Raw genomic sequence first — 17,056 nt, 5'->3', positions numbered from 1 at the left:
CAAAAATTTGAGTTCTGTAGGATACAAATTATTTTACGAATTAATGTATATTACCCAATTACTCTCTTTATTTTCCAAGATAAATTAATAAAACTTCATTTGAAATAAGTAACATTACAATTGCCCTTTTGCTTTTCACAGGCAGTGGCGAAATCTTTATTGCAACAAGAAAGCAAACAACGCTTGCCACATTCACATATCCTCCACGCTGTACTTGTATGCCTCGTCCTGCACCGCCCGCCGCTCGTTCTGCTTATCGAACCACCGCTGCTCGTAGCCGTTGGATCGATCGACGCCATCCCAGCGATATCCTGGTCGGATGCCAAAGCGATTCTCCGGATAGCTGCCCTCGTACTTGGGCATCTCCGGCTTGTTGTCCAGCTTGTCGCGTTTCTTGCGCTTCTGGCGCATGTACTCCAGCATCGGATCGTCGGCGTGCTCCTGCTCGCGCAGATGCCTGTCCAGATCCTCGTCGTTGGCGTAGCGGGCCACCGGCTTGGAGGCTTCATGGGCCATCTCCTCGAGGCGGGACTTGCGATCCTCTATTTGCTTCAGGCCCTTGCCCCAGCGGTCGTACAGTTCCTTCTTCTTCTGCTCGTGCTGCTCCTTGCGGCTCTGCTCGGCGGGATCTTCGTTGGCTGCATCCCGCGCGCGGTTTCCCTTTCTGCGAGTGCTGCGCACCTGCACGTCCCCATCGCGACCGGAAATCTCGCTGGACATTTTCTCGAAGAGTTCGTGTTCTTGTCGCCGCCTTTCGTCGGTTTCCTTCTTCAGGGATTTCGCATCCTGCAGTCCAGCTTTCTTGCCATCTAGTGTCTTGGTGGACTTCGGTTTGTGTGTGGGCGGTGGAGAAACTGATTTGCTGGGCGATGCCTTGGCCCAGCGACTCTTCTTCTCTTCCTTGAAGCGATTACGAGGCGGAGGACTCTGTTCTCGACTTCTGTGGTTCCTGGGCGGGCTTTGGTCGGAGTCGCGACGTCTGCGTGGGGATTTGTCGCGTTTTCTTGATGGACTTTGGTCAAAGTCGCGTTTTCTTCTCGGTGGCGATTGATCTTCATCCTTTGGTCTCCTTGGCGGACTTTGATCGGAATTCCTTCTCCTCCTTGGCGGCGATTGCTTATCATCTCTGCGTCTTCGTGGTGGGCTTTGGTCCGAGTCTCGTCCCTTGCGCAGTGGAGACTGGTCGTTGCCTCTCCGTTTTCTTGGCGGACTTTGGTCGGAATCTTTCCTTCCTCGTCTTACCGGTGATTGATCGTCCGCTTTACGTCTCCGAGGTGGGCTTTGATCGGAATCTTTTTTCCTTCGGGGTGGAGTTGAGTCCTTGTCTCTACGTCTCCTGGGCGGACTCTGATCGGAGTTACTTCTGCGGCGTCTGGGTGGCGATTGATCGGAATCCCTTCTTCTTTCCGTTCGTTTTCTTGGAGGACTTTGGTCCGAGTCCCGCCTTTTCCTGGCTGGCGATTGATTGCCATTTCTTGCTTTTCTGGGTGGACTCTGATCGGAATCTCTGCGCTTTCGGCGAGGCGGCGATTGATCGCCATCTCTTCCCCTTCTTGGAGGACTCTGATCTGAGCTTACCGCCCTTCTTCTCCTTTCTTGAGGACTCTCTTCCCGCTTCGACGGCTTTCTCGATCTCGCTGGGCTTGAATCCCTGGAGCTGCTGCGTTTTTCTTGCTTAATTCTAACGGGTGGACTTCGTCTGGAGGGAGAGAATTCATCCTTGACCTTGACCACTGAGGCTTTGCGTCCCCACATCTCCTGCTCCTCATCCACGGGCTCCTGTTTGATGCGAATGCCAGGTGCTGGCGAGGATTCGTCGTGTTCTTCCTTGATCTCATCCTTGACGGCAATGTTGCGCCACTTGCTGCGCACATTGGGATCCTCCTCGATGTACTCGCCCACAATTTGGGGCGCATCCTCGCCGCCCAGCAGCAGATCCTCGTCCATTTCGTGATCATCATTTTCGTAGGCGTCGTCATCAATGATTTTCACTTTGGCACTGACTGAGCCCTTTTTGTGCTTCTTCTCCTTCTTTTTCTTCTTCTTCTCCTTGTCGCCGGACAGGTACTTCTTGAGGTACTCCTTCTGGTCGATGATTTTGGCCTTTTGCATGGACATTTTTGTGCAATAAAAGCGGGAATTCGGAATTCACAATGAATTGTTTACGTTTTTTGGCTGCCAAGTGTTACCGTTTGTTGTGTTTCTTGAAATGCCAAGCGCTGCATGAGTGCACGCTGTTATAATTTTACAGCAGTCTGGCAACCCCATATGATATGAATTTTTTACCTAATTAAATATATAAAGATTACTTTATACTTATTGAGTTTTGTCCTAGAAAGGCTTATATTGATATAAACATTTGGTTTTCTGCAACCTCTAAATCCAGAAATAAATAAATACGTAATATTGGGCTTTAGTTTACATGTGTTATCCTGCGCGCCTTAGTGACGTACTGTTAACTAACAGCATTCGATAAAGCAGTTATGTTATGAAATAAAGGTAAATATTTGCACTTGTAAGTTTTCAACCCACTTAATTGTTCGAAATGAGTGTTGCTCATTGATAAAAGTGAGCACACTGCCACGCCATTTGTTTAATTTCACACGATTATTTTGCGGTCTTTTGCCCGCACATCTCTAACATTCAAGCGCACTGACAAGACAACAAATTTCTTGTCAAGACTTCAAAATCGCAGCGGCGTGCTTTCCGCTGATAAAAAAAAAGAATATTTCGTCAGAAACGAGGAGGAGAATTTCGTAAAACTGTGAAATTGCAGCCCATTGATAAACCATTTTGTTGTGAGACTGCAGCGGAGGAAAGTGCAACCAAATTATCGTGTTGCATGGGCGTTGTTAATTGGGCCGCCGGCCTTATTTTGCTGGCGGCGTTATCGGCGGCGGATTAACTTCTGCCAGAAATGTTTCCCTAGAAAACGTAAGTACTAAGCAGCCGAATAAGCAGCTTAAATGCGCTTAAATGGCGGATTAAATCGAGCCACGGCAATTATTTGTCTTACTTCCTGAAAACTCTGAAGTAGCGAGTTCCCTTCAGCAGACTAAGTGGAAAGTCCTCGAGGGCTCTTACTTCCACAGCCTTTTTGTGTGTGGAATCGTCATAGGAATCGGCATTTTGGCATCACATGGCTGTCAGGATGTTGCAGTTCGTGCGCCTGGGGGGGGGGAGGGGTACTAAGTGAAAGGGGGGAAGGGGGGTGTTTAAGTGACGAATGAAATGAAGCGCAAAAACAAAGAGCACGCAACAACAATGCCCGAGACGAACAACAATTGGCAGGAAAAGCGTTGGAAGGGGGAAAGTCAAAAGGGCTGAGGATGAGCCTCGGGGGCGGGGCAGCGGTCGGTTGCCGGGGGGTGGAGTGGCACCCACATATTCACATTTTGAGTGCAAGAACGCGCGAATGGCATGCAAATTAATTCGCTTAACTGAGCTTTTAAAGCGCTCTTATTATATTCCGTTGTTTTGGTTGCGCTCTCTCTCCATTACCCCTTTTTCTGCATTGTTCGCATTTCTTTTTGCCCAGTTTTTTGCACTCGCATTCATGAAATTTAAAGCCCACGGCGTGCTTACCCCCCCTCCATCCGCACCAACACGCTTCCTTACTTTACTCTTTCGCGCTCTCTCTGACGCGCGCGCTCCGTCTCGCTCGCACGGCTTTGTCTGACGCGCTCTACTTCTGCCATCTCTGTTTCTGTTTTGGTGCTGTCCCGCAAACAGCTGATTTTTTCAACGTGCTCTCCGCCCCTTGGCTGTCTCGCTCGCACGCCCTCTGCCCTCTCTGTTCGGCCGCCGCATAGTTGTGTATAAATTCAAATTCCTTTTGAAATTCTTCACAAAGGTTTGAGTCTGCGCTTACAGCACTTACACCACTACACCACTTACACCACTACCACTTACAGCACTTACCGCCCACATTCCGCTTTCGATGACTTTCGAAAGTTAACGGAGTGCCATTCCTTGCCCATTTTAGTTAAAATAACTATGTTCTTACCTTTGAACGATACACCTTCCGCTCATATTGCATAAATATTTGCCATATATCTGAGCTGGCCAAGGTTGGCATTTTGTTGTTGTTTCACTTTATAGTCGACGGGAAAAGTTTCCCAAACACAGAGATACTAGATCCCAGATTAGCATGGAAATCCATACAAGTTACTCCCTGTTTGCTGCCAAGCCGGTGGATTAGATCTAATGCCAACTGGATGAGAGTGCCTCAAAAGTATTGATTTTAACTTGCTGGGTTAATTATATGATTAGGATAACTATGGAGGCCATAGAACAGCTCGCAGTGCGCACCCTAATTAATGGGGGATTACCATACGCACATGCCGCACTCTGTGTGTGTTGTTAGTTCCGACTGAGACGCAGAGATAAACTTTAAGGACCTTTCCTTATATCGCATCATCCTGCAAAAGGATGACAGCAACAACGACAGCTGCCATGCGCGCCTTTAAATCAGTGCAACAACACGGCGTCCGCCTCGATACATAATTAAATCTTGGCAAGGACATTACGGCCGACGGCAATGATTTCATATTAAGGTACATTTTTCTACTAATGGCGGAAAATAAGGAGCATTAAATCAATTAGTACTCTATTTGCCATCGAGTTTCGGCGGAATGCACAAAGGGACCATTACAAACTTCAGTAATGGGGCACAGAATTTAAACATTGCGACAACAAACTGCTCAATTTGTGGCCCAAATGAACTGGCGTTAAAGCCACCGAATAAGTGACATTTTCAGCATAATTAATCATTAATTTACTAGCCGTGTGTTTTATGAAGTCGCATCATTTATTTATTCCACTTGTAATGCGTGTAACACAGGCGCTGCATTGACAGTTTGGTTAATTACACCGAAAGTACGATTGCTTTCCATAAGCTGACACAATAATTTTGCCAATAATTAAAGCGGCTTAGGCTTAGGTATTCGATATAATTATAATAATGACCACTTTGCAGCCAGCACACATAGAACACACATATGTATGTATGTAAATTTTGTGGCAAACACGGTGCGTTGTCAATTAAAAGACACAAGACACAAGGCACAAGACATAAGAGGTTGCTATAGTAACCAGTACATGTGTAGCGCGCACCTGCCGATGTGCAGCAAGGATTCTAAGGACATTTAAAGGCACTCCGGCGGAACAGTGAACAGTGAACAGTGAACAGTGAAATTCCACCAGGTATGCCGCCTGGGCGCTGAAAAAATGTCCGGATTATTGTGGAATTACTCGTAGACGGCGCACGCGGACTTATAACTTTTTTATCCCCCGGCATTTGTTTTGCATAACTTACAGTTTAACTTCTTTGGTACTTGTTTAAAGCCCGGCCTGAAACTTTTTCGCTTATTAATGGGTCTTTTGCCACAATCCAATTAAATGAACAACACACTTGGCACAAACATTGAATTATGCAAAGCAGTCCGCTGCAAGGCTCATTCATTCATTTTTATCAATTTCGACAGCTGGTCTCCCCTTACTTACTATTTAGCAGGCAAATGGCAATGGAAATGGAAATGGAGTAGTGGGTTAAGATACTTTTCTAGCGACAATAGTCAATCTACCAGAATTAATCGTTCACAGCTGCTTGGCCATAATTGTGCAGCGAGTTAAGGGGTCAACACCAACAACAAAAAAAAAGGGTCAAAATATTTGTGTAAGCCACTTGCGCCGTGTCATCCGAGTATGATATGAACTTAAATTGCATGCGTACATGAGCACCGGAAAATGCCAAAAATTTAATGTGTCATTCCGGCCAAAGACACAGAATAGAAACTAATTCGGAAATTTTCTTGCCTACATGAACACCGGAAAAACCAAACACCCCCCTGTTTAAATCGAATTTTGGGAGGGCGTGACTGGAATTTCATACATTAACTTACGAACCTCTTGCATATTTATTGTTATTGATGTCTTAGTTGCAACTTTGAACATCGTAAAATACACATACACTTTTTCAACTCGGTTGCTTCTAAATTTGCATACATTTTAATAGTTTAAATTGTAATGTTTTGGAAAATTATTCAAAAGTTAAGCACCGAGTGCCAAAACCCACCAGGGTTGGAGTCCGCGCTGCGTGGTGAGCTGCGAGCGATAGAGAGAGAGAGAGAGAGGGAGAACTCTCTTAACCCGCCTAACAGCGGACTAACAGCATGTTAATACCAGCCACTGCTATTCGAAATGCAACAAAAGTGGTTTGCTCGCTCGAAGTCGGTTTCAGTTCGATTCAAATTCCCAACGCGACGGTTACACCGCCCGATCCTCCCGACGCTCACAAAAAGCATACTATGAGTTGGCGCTACAACGCGGAGAATTCGAAATCTGAAATCATATCACTTCGCAAAGATAAAGAATTCTAAATCGTATCGCGCCGACGCGTCTTGTTTATTAGCGATTGTTTTGTGATTGTGCCGTCAGTTAACGGCAATTAATGTTAATTGGAAAAGTAACGGATTTCTTGGCCGACGTACTTAAATTCCGGTACTTGTGTGCGTTTTTCTGCATTTAATTCATCAATTTAAATTCCTGCCCCCCTGCGTGTGTGTGTGTGATTGTGTGTTTGTGTCCGTCTGATTGTGCGAGTGTGCGAGCGCCAAAGGCCGCCGCCAAAAATATAATTTGATCATTTCGAGAAAATCTCTCTCACATCGGCTGTAACAACAACAAAAGCAACAACACCTCAACCATAACAACGTACAACAAGAACAACAGCAACAACAAAGTCAAAACCAACGCAAAAACCAAATAGAAATATCGCTTTTCTAGCGGGTTATATCCAAGCGAAAGGCTAGAAATTTCGCCACAGAGTTTTATTTTTGCTCCACAAGGGCAGGTGTACGGGGCGTATGTAGAATTTTTACCGAAAACCGAAAGAAAAGCCGAAAATATAAATATAAATAACAACGGAAGTGTGGGAAAAGCGGTGCCCATATGCTTATAGCTTTTCCAACACATGAGAGTGTAGACTTTGGTCCGAAAACCAAAATACCGAAAATACGTACACATAAATAGAAATGCGGTCTCGAAATTGATAATAATTCCCATGCTGAGTTGTAATTTCTTGAAACCAAGCAAAACAATTCTATTAATGGAAATGCTATAAAACTCGTGTAGACGGAAATCAAAAAAAGCAATCTAGTGTACTTTCGTTAATTTTTGTTTTGTTTTCATAATACAAATCCAATTACCCTGTTTCTTTTTAAACGAAACTTAAAATAGAAATGCCAGTGTCCGAAAAAAGTCCGCAACTGTCTCGTTAACTCGCAAACATCGATCAAATCGCATTGAATCTCTGTGTAGAGTTTTGAAACCTAAAAACCAAACGACTAGCTGGGTTTAGAGTAGATTTTGGAAACTGAAAAGCAGAAAAACCAGGGTTTTTCCTGCTAATGAGCTTCGTCGCCAGTTACATATATTCTGATTTGGTTTCTTGTTGGCCTACTAAAAGAAACTGGCTCACGCGAACCGCTCTAAACTCAAGCTCGCAGTTTAAGTCGAGCTCAAGACTCACACACACACTCATACACACTCACACACACTCACTCACACACACACACACTCACTCACACACACACGCATACGCACGAATGGCTCTGGCGGCGAAAGGTTTCCCAACCGATCTGTTTCTCATGTCTCTTTCTGGCCCATTCTGGTTTTTTAGGTCTCCAACGTGGTCAACGAGTCGTGGTCAAAACGAAAGCAACATCGTCGTAAGAGAGAACAAATCGGCGAAAAGAAAAATAACCTTATAAACAAAACACAATTTCGTGGGTGCCTCGCAACGTGTGAGAATTACGCTGGCGCTAGAAACAATAAATTAAATTAATTAAACTAAGTAGCTGAGAAAGAGCAAATAGAAAAAAGAATGAGTGCCAACCGAAGAAGACGAAGCAGTTTCCTCTGCGCGAAATCCGCAACCATCGAGAGGCAGCACAAAAGACGCAGTGCATCAGCTGCGAGTGCAATTGCAGCAGCAGCAGCAGCCGCATCAGCAGCAGACGCGATATCAACTGCACCCTCCAAAGAGCAACTTTCTCTACCGATTGCTGGTGGCAGCAGTGCTTCAGCTGATGAGGATTTACTGGAAATGCCTCGCATTTGCCGATGCTGTTGCAAACGGGATTTGAAATTACTCGGCTTATTCGAGGCCAGCCAACCAACACTGGCCAACACAACAGTGGCATCAGCACAAGCATCGGCATCAGCATCAGCATCAGTAGCATCGAACAAATCATCGGGAACATTAGCAAAAACATGTGCGACAGAAGCAGAAACCGAAACTCCACAGACATTGTCCGCAAATCCAGTAAATCCCGGGACTAAAGCTACATCATCTCCATCAGAAGCAGCTACAACGTTGTCCGCATCCACACCCCCCGCATCCACATCCTCCGCGTCCACATACACATCCACATCGACGTCCACGTCCACGTCTACGTCTCCCATGAGGCGTCGCACCACTAACACCACCGCTCCACCCGCTCCACGTGGTCGTAGCAGCGATAATGCCGTCGACTACACCCTCAGCGGGACCCACAGCAGCATGGACATTGTCCTCGAGGAGATGACCATTTGGATGCTCAATGTAAGTAACACCATATACTATGCTGCTATGCTACTATACACATACGACTATACTATACTATACGCTCCTTGACGTCCTTTATGAACTGCTCAGCAGCTCAGTGGGCTTACTACGGCCACCCAGCCAATCAAGTTCTCTTCAGAGCATATCGAAAAGTTTCTATGGGTCGTGTTTAATTTTTAATGTGATTTATTCTTCTACACGCATGCAATAACACTGGAACACTGGGCAGCAAGTATTGGCGCACAGTGTAGCCTACTAATGGTAACCAAATGGGGGCGCTGGTTGGTTTTCAGTTCAACTAATCGAGTGCAGAACGTCATAGCTGTGCAGTTCTATAAATAGGAAATGAATATTTCCTTCTATTAATAGGAAATGTCAGTGAAATCTATGAAAACTTTGACATCGGTCCGTTGGGCGGCCAATGTGTCCAAGATTTCCATACATTTCCGCTGCCAGCAAGTGTGATTCTATCTTCTTTTTTTGCGAGACATTTGAAATGCCGTGGAAAAAACCCATTACCATGTGGTAAAGCATACGTTCTTAATTTGGATTTTATTATTTTTGAAGATTTGCATGTCATACATAAATAAACGTAGTGAGAAATAGGCAGCAAATTGGGAATTGAATGTTGTTATTGTCATATGCTGTGGAATAAATAAATGTATATATATTGGTAAAACAAACCCGTTTCCTAGATTGATTATAATTTGTTTTTAATTTCTACGATATTTTAAACTTAATAGATCAACTAATAGCAGGCCATTTCGTATAATAATATAACAAATATGGAAATTTCAACGGACCATTTGTGCAGGCGCGGAAACACCTTTTAAATATTTTCTATTAATTAAAGTAATTAGCCACCGCCGAGTAGTATAGTGGACTATGGCCCAGCTTTTTAGCGTGTAAATTCCCCAGACATTCTCGATTCCCTCATCTGGCTGACTGACTGACTCACTCACTATCTGTAGTATGGGCACAACTTGTACTCTTGTACTCTGACATGCCTTTGTTCCGCCCCAGGATCTCTGGGCTCCAAGGACTCCCTGCTCCCTGCTCCCAACTACAACTCCCTTCCACTCTGCTCATGTGTTATTTTCCCTAATGCAGGCAAATAAATTAAATTGTCTGGCCATTCGCAAGAACCAAAAGTAAATAAATAAGGCCTTATTTATAATGCCGCAGAAGGTTTTCACCCGTTTCACATGCAATTTGCTACCGCAGACGATATGGTAATATTAATTTTGGGGCACATTCGTCGACGCGTGTGTGTCTGTCTGGCTGCGTAATGTATGTTTTTAAAAGGGGCTTAAATAATCCATTATCTTATCAGCAACACGTTCCGCTCTTTCGTTTTATTGGTTCTAATACGAAATGAACGAATTTTCCTACTTTTATGACGCTGCATCAAGATAGCTTCGTTTGCAGCAATTATCTGTTTTTGGTTACAATCATCTGTCTCGAATTCTTTCAAAATTTTTTTTTTTTTTTTGCTTTTTTAATGATACGTGACTTTTTGGTTGACCCTTTTGCTTAACAATCGTTTGTTGTTCAGTTTTAATGACTGGAATGCTGGAAATGAGAGATTCATAATCAACGCTGTTGGCCAAAAAAGGGCTATGCGCCACATGTTTGGGTAGAAAGTGCGTTGCATTCTGCGTGTCACGTATAAACATATCCATTCAATAGCACCTCGATTTCCTTGGGAGGAGAAAGCTGTATGGAACAGGCGATCCATTCTCAGATTTCGTCGCTTTGTATTGGTATTAACGTGCTCTTTTCACTTGGCTTTTATCAGGGATAAATCAGCGCAATTGTTTGGCCTTCTTATCAGACTAGACCTAATCAAAAACCAAACAATTTGAGATTGCATATGGAACTTACTAGTTCTAGAGCTCATATTTTAAGTGTACATCCATGGTGTAGTATACTACTAGTGCCTTTTCCATCATGCCCACAAATATTGTTGTTACCTATTTGCTATTCTTAACTTTATGCCACATTGCGTGCCAATGCCTGGCTGTGTGGCAAGTTTGCATGTGTGCTCGGCCCTTGGGCGCCATAAACATTCAACGAATCCGGGTGGAGCCTTTTGTTTTCGGTCATCGAGGTAACGTTCTTGACTCCACTGGACTACACTACACTTTCCTGCACTCCACTCCACTCCAGTCCACTCCACTTCATTTCACTCGACTTCACTCCACGACGGCCAAACTTAAATCTTGGCTTTATGGAAGGCCTCTAATTGCAAAGAGTGGCCAACGTCAACGTTACTTTCCGGCCAATTATACGGCACCCGCTACTTGTGTTGCCCCATTGAGAAGGAACTGCCACGAGCAGGTAGCCTGGTCAGGTTGGTCTGGCCAAAACACCTCTCACTTCCAGTGTTGTCCACTATACTCTTACTGCTCCACTACTCATTACCAATAAAAGTCGCATGGGGGAAACAGGTTTTCTTTTTTTGGTCGAATGTTATTCGTAATCGTATTCGTATATTCGTTTATTCGTAGTCGTATTCGCTCTTGTATTCGTGGTGCTACTACTGGATTGCCGCTGGTGGTGACCGTTGTTTCGATTCTCAAGGTGTTGCATTAAAAATGCTTTGACCTTATGGGGTCTAAGTTTCGGACTGCAGGCATACGGCTCCACAACAACCGGCAATCATATAAATTATTCCAGCAGCCAGCAGTCAGCCGGTTGTTGTTTATATGGCATCTAGCAGATACAGATTGTTTGTCGACAAAACGCATTGATAAATGACTTAAACGCATAGTTTTCGTCTGGCAGCGAGATTTGTTATTCGAATTCCGAGTGCGTTCTCTTGACGCAATCTCGGCGGGATTGTTTATTTAATTAGTTCAGTCGGAAAGTGCGAGAATAAGCCGCAATTGGGTTATACAAAAAAACCGGCTAAAGAACAACAAAAAACAATAACACGTAAAGTAAAGTGAGATGTGTGTAAAGAACACTTGACGACGATATGGAACTTTGGCACGTTACAAAGCGGATTTATGATCTTGCAGCTAAATTGCTTTCCTGATTTGCTTTTAATTGACGCCTGAGCAGCAGTCGCACAAAAGAAGTTCTCGATTGTGAAAACGAGTGGAATGATGTTGATGAATTTCGAAACCGCTTCCGGGATTAATGTATTTATTTCGCCTGCCTGCCAATTGTAAGGCGAAATAAAACGAGACTTTCGTTTTTCGTCTTTCAGTTTAAAGTTGTATTGTTAATAGCTGTAGTTGGAATTGTATTTGAATTTCTATGTGTTTTGCATGAAAGAAAACTTTCTTTGGCCTGGCACGCCTCAAAGTTCACTCTCGTTCGTTAGCCGCCACATTCGGTGCGTTTGTTATTTATTTGCATTTCCATTTTTGTTTTCATTTTCATTTTGCCCGCAAAAGGCCTCAATCATCAATGGAGTCGGGGCAGCGATTTAGCTTGGCGACCAGTCGTATTAATTGCCGGACAAATCTCTCATTAGGCCGCAAGGCAATTACCTCGGGTTTACAGCACCCATACAGCACATATAGCTCATATATAACATATAGCACAAATAGCACAAATTGCACAAATAGCACACATAGCACATATAGCACTTGTGTGCGTTGAAACTCATGTGGATATTATATATTATAGAAAAAGCGCAATCAATCAAAGAGAGTGCGGATTGTATTATACACACGTAATTATTGGATAGAACTACTTATCGGTTAGCCTTTTGCACGCTTTTATCAACAAATTCAAGTGTATCATTATCGTATGATGATCGGGCATATTATTTCCATTTAAGCCCCATAGCTTGCGATTGACATTAATGATGATTACACACGCGTGTTATCCGACTGCGCATAACTCGCCTGTATCGTACTTATTTATGTGCGTGTGACTGTAGTTAGTAATGACCCGAAACCCGGAATCTGATATCTAAAATCTCAGATGCTGGCTGGTCCCTACAGAAGAGAGAAGAGGTGTGAATGCCTGACTCATTTCTTGAGACACGATCCTCGCGGGCCATCTTCAAGATAAATGTGATGAGTGGCCAAAAAAACTGAGAGAGATACATTTAAATTACATTACGCGGGCCTGTAAACATTTTCATTTAGCCGCAGGGAAAGTTTCTCCTTGCAATGGAAACCAGATTCTGTTTCTGTATACCTGTTTCTGTTTCTTTTGTTTCACTTGCGGCTATTATCATTTAGTTGACCAAAAATGAAAACAGTGTCAGGGGAGCACTTTCCGTATCGCCATGTGGTTCAAGTTTAAAGTTAGTGGGCCACGAGATTAGGTATTAGGTGCGTCTATTCGCCGGTTACCTTATCTACTTTTCTAAACACCAGCTTTTGTCGACTTGACAACCCAACAACCGTACATAAACAAGATTCCAATAAATGTATTACGAAAAAAAAGGAAATAGATAGACACAAGCCAGTTTCGAGGGTGTTTGTTTATATCTTTTTATGAGTGTTATTTATGTCGACTTAGTGCGCTCACGATTGCAGCTCCAGTTATTCAACTCGGATTTGGCAACATTGTAGTGCATATTTTGCCACCTTCTTTGTGGGTTTTTTTTTTTTCTCTCTAATTACGCCAATAAGCCAATACGGCTGCCGCAATTGAACTGGGCCTCGTAAAATGTCGATTAATGTATACAATAAACTAGCAGGCCATCAGAGTAAATAGAGACAAGCTAACTTGGCGATCAACGATCGGCGATCGAAAGGTGAGATATCAAAATGAAAGCAAACAAAACAAACAAGTGCTTCATGTGTTTTTCATGTGCCTGACCTCTTTTGAGGAACTTGGAGTGCGATGATGACGTCTATTTAGATATAGACGTCTGATAGATATTTCCTCTATGTGGTGGAGCTAGTCTCAATTAAAGCGACGACTTGGGGGGCACAACAGTAATCGTTTTCTAGGCTAATTCGTTTTTAAAATGCCACTTCAAAGGTCTTTTCAATTTTCCCGTTTTCCCCAAGTTTCATTTCTGTGATCACTGGGTGGTTGTGTGTGTGGGGATAATTAGTTTGCGTTGATGTAAGTGCACATCAATAGTAATCATGATCATACTTTTATTAGGGTAATTTGTTTTGCTCGATACAAAGGCATATCAATAGCACTTACAAGTTCAAGTATCCGTTTCTAAGATTTGTTATTTTTGTTCGTTTCCAAACGAAAGGTTAGCCTATTCCTCCAACGTCGGTTTTCAATTTGCTCACCCTGAGCGTAGCTGCCTATTACGTTTTCAATTTTCAATGTATATAGCTAAATTACTAATCGCAGATCGGTTAGTACACACAAACGTACTAACAAATAACCATTTCAATGCGATCACGGTCGACCCATTTGATTGTTGCCCCCGATTATTGGGGGTTTATCACCTCGGTAGTGTTTTTTGGACAAAACCAAACAAATTTCTAATCACAGTGGCAGTGGCACCCGAAGAGCATCAATGTGGAATGATGTGTTTAGTTTAGTCAATGAACCTATTGTATTTCGGGTGATGCTTTAATTAACCAAAACGAATGACAATGGAAATCACGTTCCTGGGAAACACAGCCATAAGTGTGTGTGTGAGTGTGTGGACAATGGAACTCGAGCAGGGGATTTGCTTATCGCCATCCAGGGGTTGTTTTGATCAGTACTTATGGGGCAATTTGAAAGGTTCAATTAGGTGGCAGAAGTGCAAACAGAGGGCGTACTACCGTGTGTACGACGTACTACGTACCACAGCTCACAAATCGCACACAATGTGATACACAATGCCACGGATCTGGAATCCAGATCCCAAGTGCTGGTCGTACATCTTTCATAAAAATCACTGATGCCCCTTTTGCCGGGAGCGGGGGAGAGTTTTCATTTTATTTATGGATGTGCAGTGTGGGTGAGCGATGGCCTAGCTACGTGGTTGGTTCGATTCACTGGTTGGTTGGTTGCTTGGTTGGTTAGCTCGCCGGTCTTCTAGTGGCCTCCAAAGAATTCTGAGCAGCACACACACACTCACACACACCTCACCATACACACCTCATACCATCTCATGGCAGTCCATCCTGCATGGGTTCCCCGTATCGGTTTTACGGGCCTGTCAAAGCCACAAGCCCTAAATGAAACGAGACGGAATGGAGCGTGTGTACCTACCTTATGCAGACAGACGTGCATATTTTTATTTATTTATTCTTGCTATTTAACACTACTGCCACCCTCGCTTTGACCCAAACCCCCTCTTCCCCTTCCTACGCTCACTGTCCACCAATTTCGATCGGAATTCGATTTGCCGGGGATTTTGTTTTGTTTTGTTTTTTTTCACACACATTTCATTTGATGTCGTCACCTCACCTTTGATTGCAATGCCTGGTGTTGAAGGCCCATGACCAGGTTTTAAATTCTAAATAAACAGAGAGCATAGGTCCAAAGCGCCGTAATCCCCACCCTGTTTTCCCATTTCTTTTATTTTTGTTTATTGCTTTACAATTTTCGCATGGTATTATTTAGCAACTGGCCCGTGTCGTTTTGCTCTTACAGTTGCAGCAGCAGCAAAAGCAACAGCAGCAACAGCCGAGGAACTTGGCGAAACTCGAGCGCGTAGAGTCCATAAAATATTATTTTATTAACCCATTTTCCACGCTATTATTATTGCCAGTACCCACCACCCACCTACACCCCTACCCCCCTGCAATCGACCTGGCGCCCCCAGAAAAGCCCCCCATTTTTGTCATTGCAGGGTCTTATTGTTGGATTTTTCTTTTCTCTCTGCGTCTTGGCGTAATTGTTGCCAAGTCATAAAATGCAACGGGTTTTAGGCGATTTGTATTTCTTTGTTTCATACACTCGAACAATTATTTCGTCACGACTTTTAATGGCTTTCATAGGCAAATCGTAAGGCATAAGCAGCTGTTCTAATGCCCTTGCGCCCCATTTCCACCAACACCCGCCCCCTCCCCGCACGGCATTTTAATTTATTCCAAAAATCTTTTCCAAACTAATTAAAATTGCCATGAATTAAATGCTCGAACTTGCAGATCCCATTTTGATTAAAAATAGAACGGCGTTTATAGCGAATCAAATATGTCAACCGGATTATTTCATTCGCCCTTTTGAGATTTTGAGTTCCACGATTGTGAAATTCTTAATACCGGAGTGTGTTTCCCCTCAGCGAGCGGAACTTTGTCGCAGTGTAAGTGGTTCAGTTTTGTACCGCTCCGCTGAATGAATTAGTTTCCCACGTGGTTGGTGACTGCCGCCGTGTCCGTTCACCAACTCGGATTTGCTGGCATTTCCAGTTCAGTTCAGGTCGGTACTCCAATATACGCTGGTTTGCTCGATTGCCGGTTTGTTGCTAGTATGCCAGTTTGCTGGTTTGCTAGTTTGGTTTGGTTTCTGCACTGAATTGCCGGTACTGCTGCTGCTGCTGCTGCTGATGTTGCTGCTGCTGTTATTTTGTATTTTGTATTATGTATTTCTGCTGGCCCATTGGCCATTTGGGTTTGACTTCATCGTATGCGCCGGATCGCAGCGGGTTTCTTGAGCTGCCTGAGCAGTTTCTTCGGCTTGAACTGGCCAAGTAACCCGCTAAGCTATGGATTCTACATATATGGCCGGCGGCAATTTCCTTGCATTTTATTCCAATTTTTTTTTTTTTTTTTTTTCTGCTGTCGGTTCCTTTAGGAAATTGGGTTGTAATTGAATTTCCCATTGATTTTGGGCTTACTTCTCAAGAGGTCATTGTTTCTCAAGTGGCGGAAATGCGCTCGGGGATCAATCAACTGGAAAATGCATAACCAACTTGGTTATGACTGGGTATGCGCTAAGGGATCCGTTTTAAGGGGGTTTCTTTTTTTTTCCCACTCTCAGACCTTTATTTGCACGCGCAGCATGTAAATAACTGAATGGCCTTTTGATAATATAGAGCATTGCAGGAGCATTTAAGTACAATGTACAATGAATGAATCGGTATGCTACCCTCGAGATAATAAACCAGCACAGAAGTTCCACTCGACTGATTAACCGTCCTACTTACCCAACTGGAGTGTTGAAGGTTAAGTTGAGCATTTGGCCAAAGTAGATTCAAGATTTGCGCAAATAATTAACACAATCGGATCGCTTCGATCAGATTCGATACAATTTAAGAGTGTGTTTATGGGATTTACGGCTCAATCAATTGCTTGTTGGTTGCCAGGGCATTTCGCGTTCGGTTCGGCACACCTTGCCGTATCTGTATCTGTATCCGTATCTGTATCTTCGATTTCCGATAGCCTCATAATAGGGCCTTCTTTTCTTTTCTTTGCTTTTCTTGTCTTTTTTCTCTTTGCTGTTTTTTGCCTTATTTTTAGCGCATTTGTTGTGGCTGGTTTTTAGCCGGTTTTTACAAGCTACACGTTTACTTTGTGTTCCCAGTGTGTACGTAACTTTGAAATTTTTGCTGCTCGCTGTCGAAGTCTGGCGGCT

The 17,056-nt window shown here is 43.7% G+C and overlaps 2 protein-coding genes across 5 annotated transcripts in view; one reads left to right on the top strand and one right to left on the bottom strand.

The window, feature by feature from the left end:
• Window positions 1-98: 98 nt before the first annotated feature.
• On the bottom strand, window positions 99-2,189 carry LOC122620354 (BUD13 homolog). Its single transcript, XM_043797781.1, has one exon. It carries the CDS (start codon window positions 2,116-2,118, stop codon window positions 193-195), a length of 1,926 nt encoding a protein of 641 aa, XP_043653716.1. The 5' UTR covers window positions 2,119-2,189; the 3' UTR covers window positions 99-192.
• A 453-nt stretch (window positions 2,190-2,642) lies between these two features.
• Window positions 2,643-17,056, top strand: part of LOC122622560 — a 38,522-nt gene continuing 24,108 nt past the window's right edge. For 3 of the 4 annotated variants that reach the window (XM_043801108.1, XM_043801105.1, XM_043801109.1), the window contains exons 1-2: window positions 2,643-2,934; window positions 7,682-8,605. In XM_043801108.1, coding sequence (XP_043657043.1) covers window positions 7,886-8,605 — 720 coding nt within the window. In that variant the 5' untranslated portion in view covers window positions 2,643-2,934; window positions 7,682-7,885. Of the gene's footprint in view, window positions 2,935-6,278; window positions 6,502-7,681; window positions 8,606-17,056 lie in introns of those variants that run through there. The other variant, XM_043801107.1, reaches the window with a different exon arrangement.

This window comes from Drosophila teissieri, chromosome 3R (genome assembly GCF_016746235.2).
Source record: "Drosophila teissieri strain GT53w chromosome 3R, Prin_Dtei_1.1, whole genome shotgun sequence".
Classification (NCBI taxonomy): domain Eukaryota; kingdom Metazoa; phylum Arthropoda; class Insecta; order Diptera; family Drosophilidae; genus Drosophila; species Drosophila teissieri.
The sequence above is the reverse complement of the archived record's forward strand: the minus strand, read 5'-3'. Positions and strand labels throughout refer to the sequence as shown.

What these genes read in the sequence shown, in the direction of transcription:
- LOC122620354 (XM_043797781.1), bottom strand. Translation starts at nt 2,118, where the DNA reads ATGTCCATGCAAAAGGCCAAAATCATCGACCAGAAGGAGTACCTCAAG.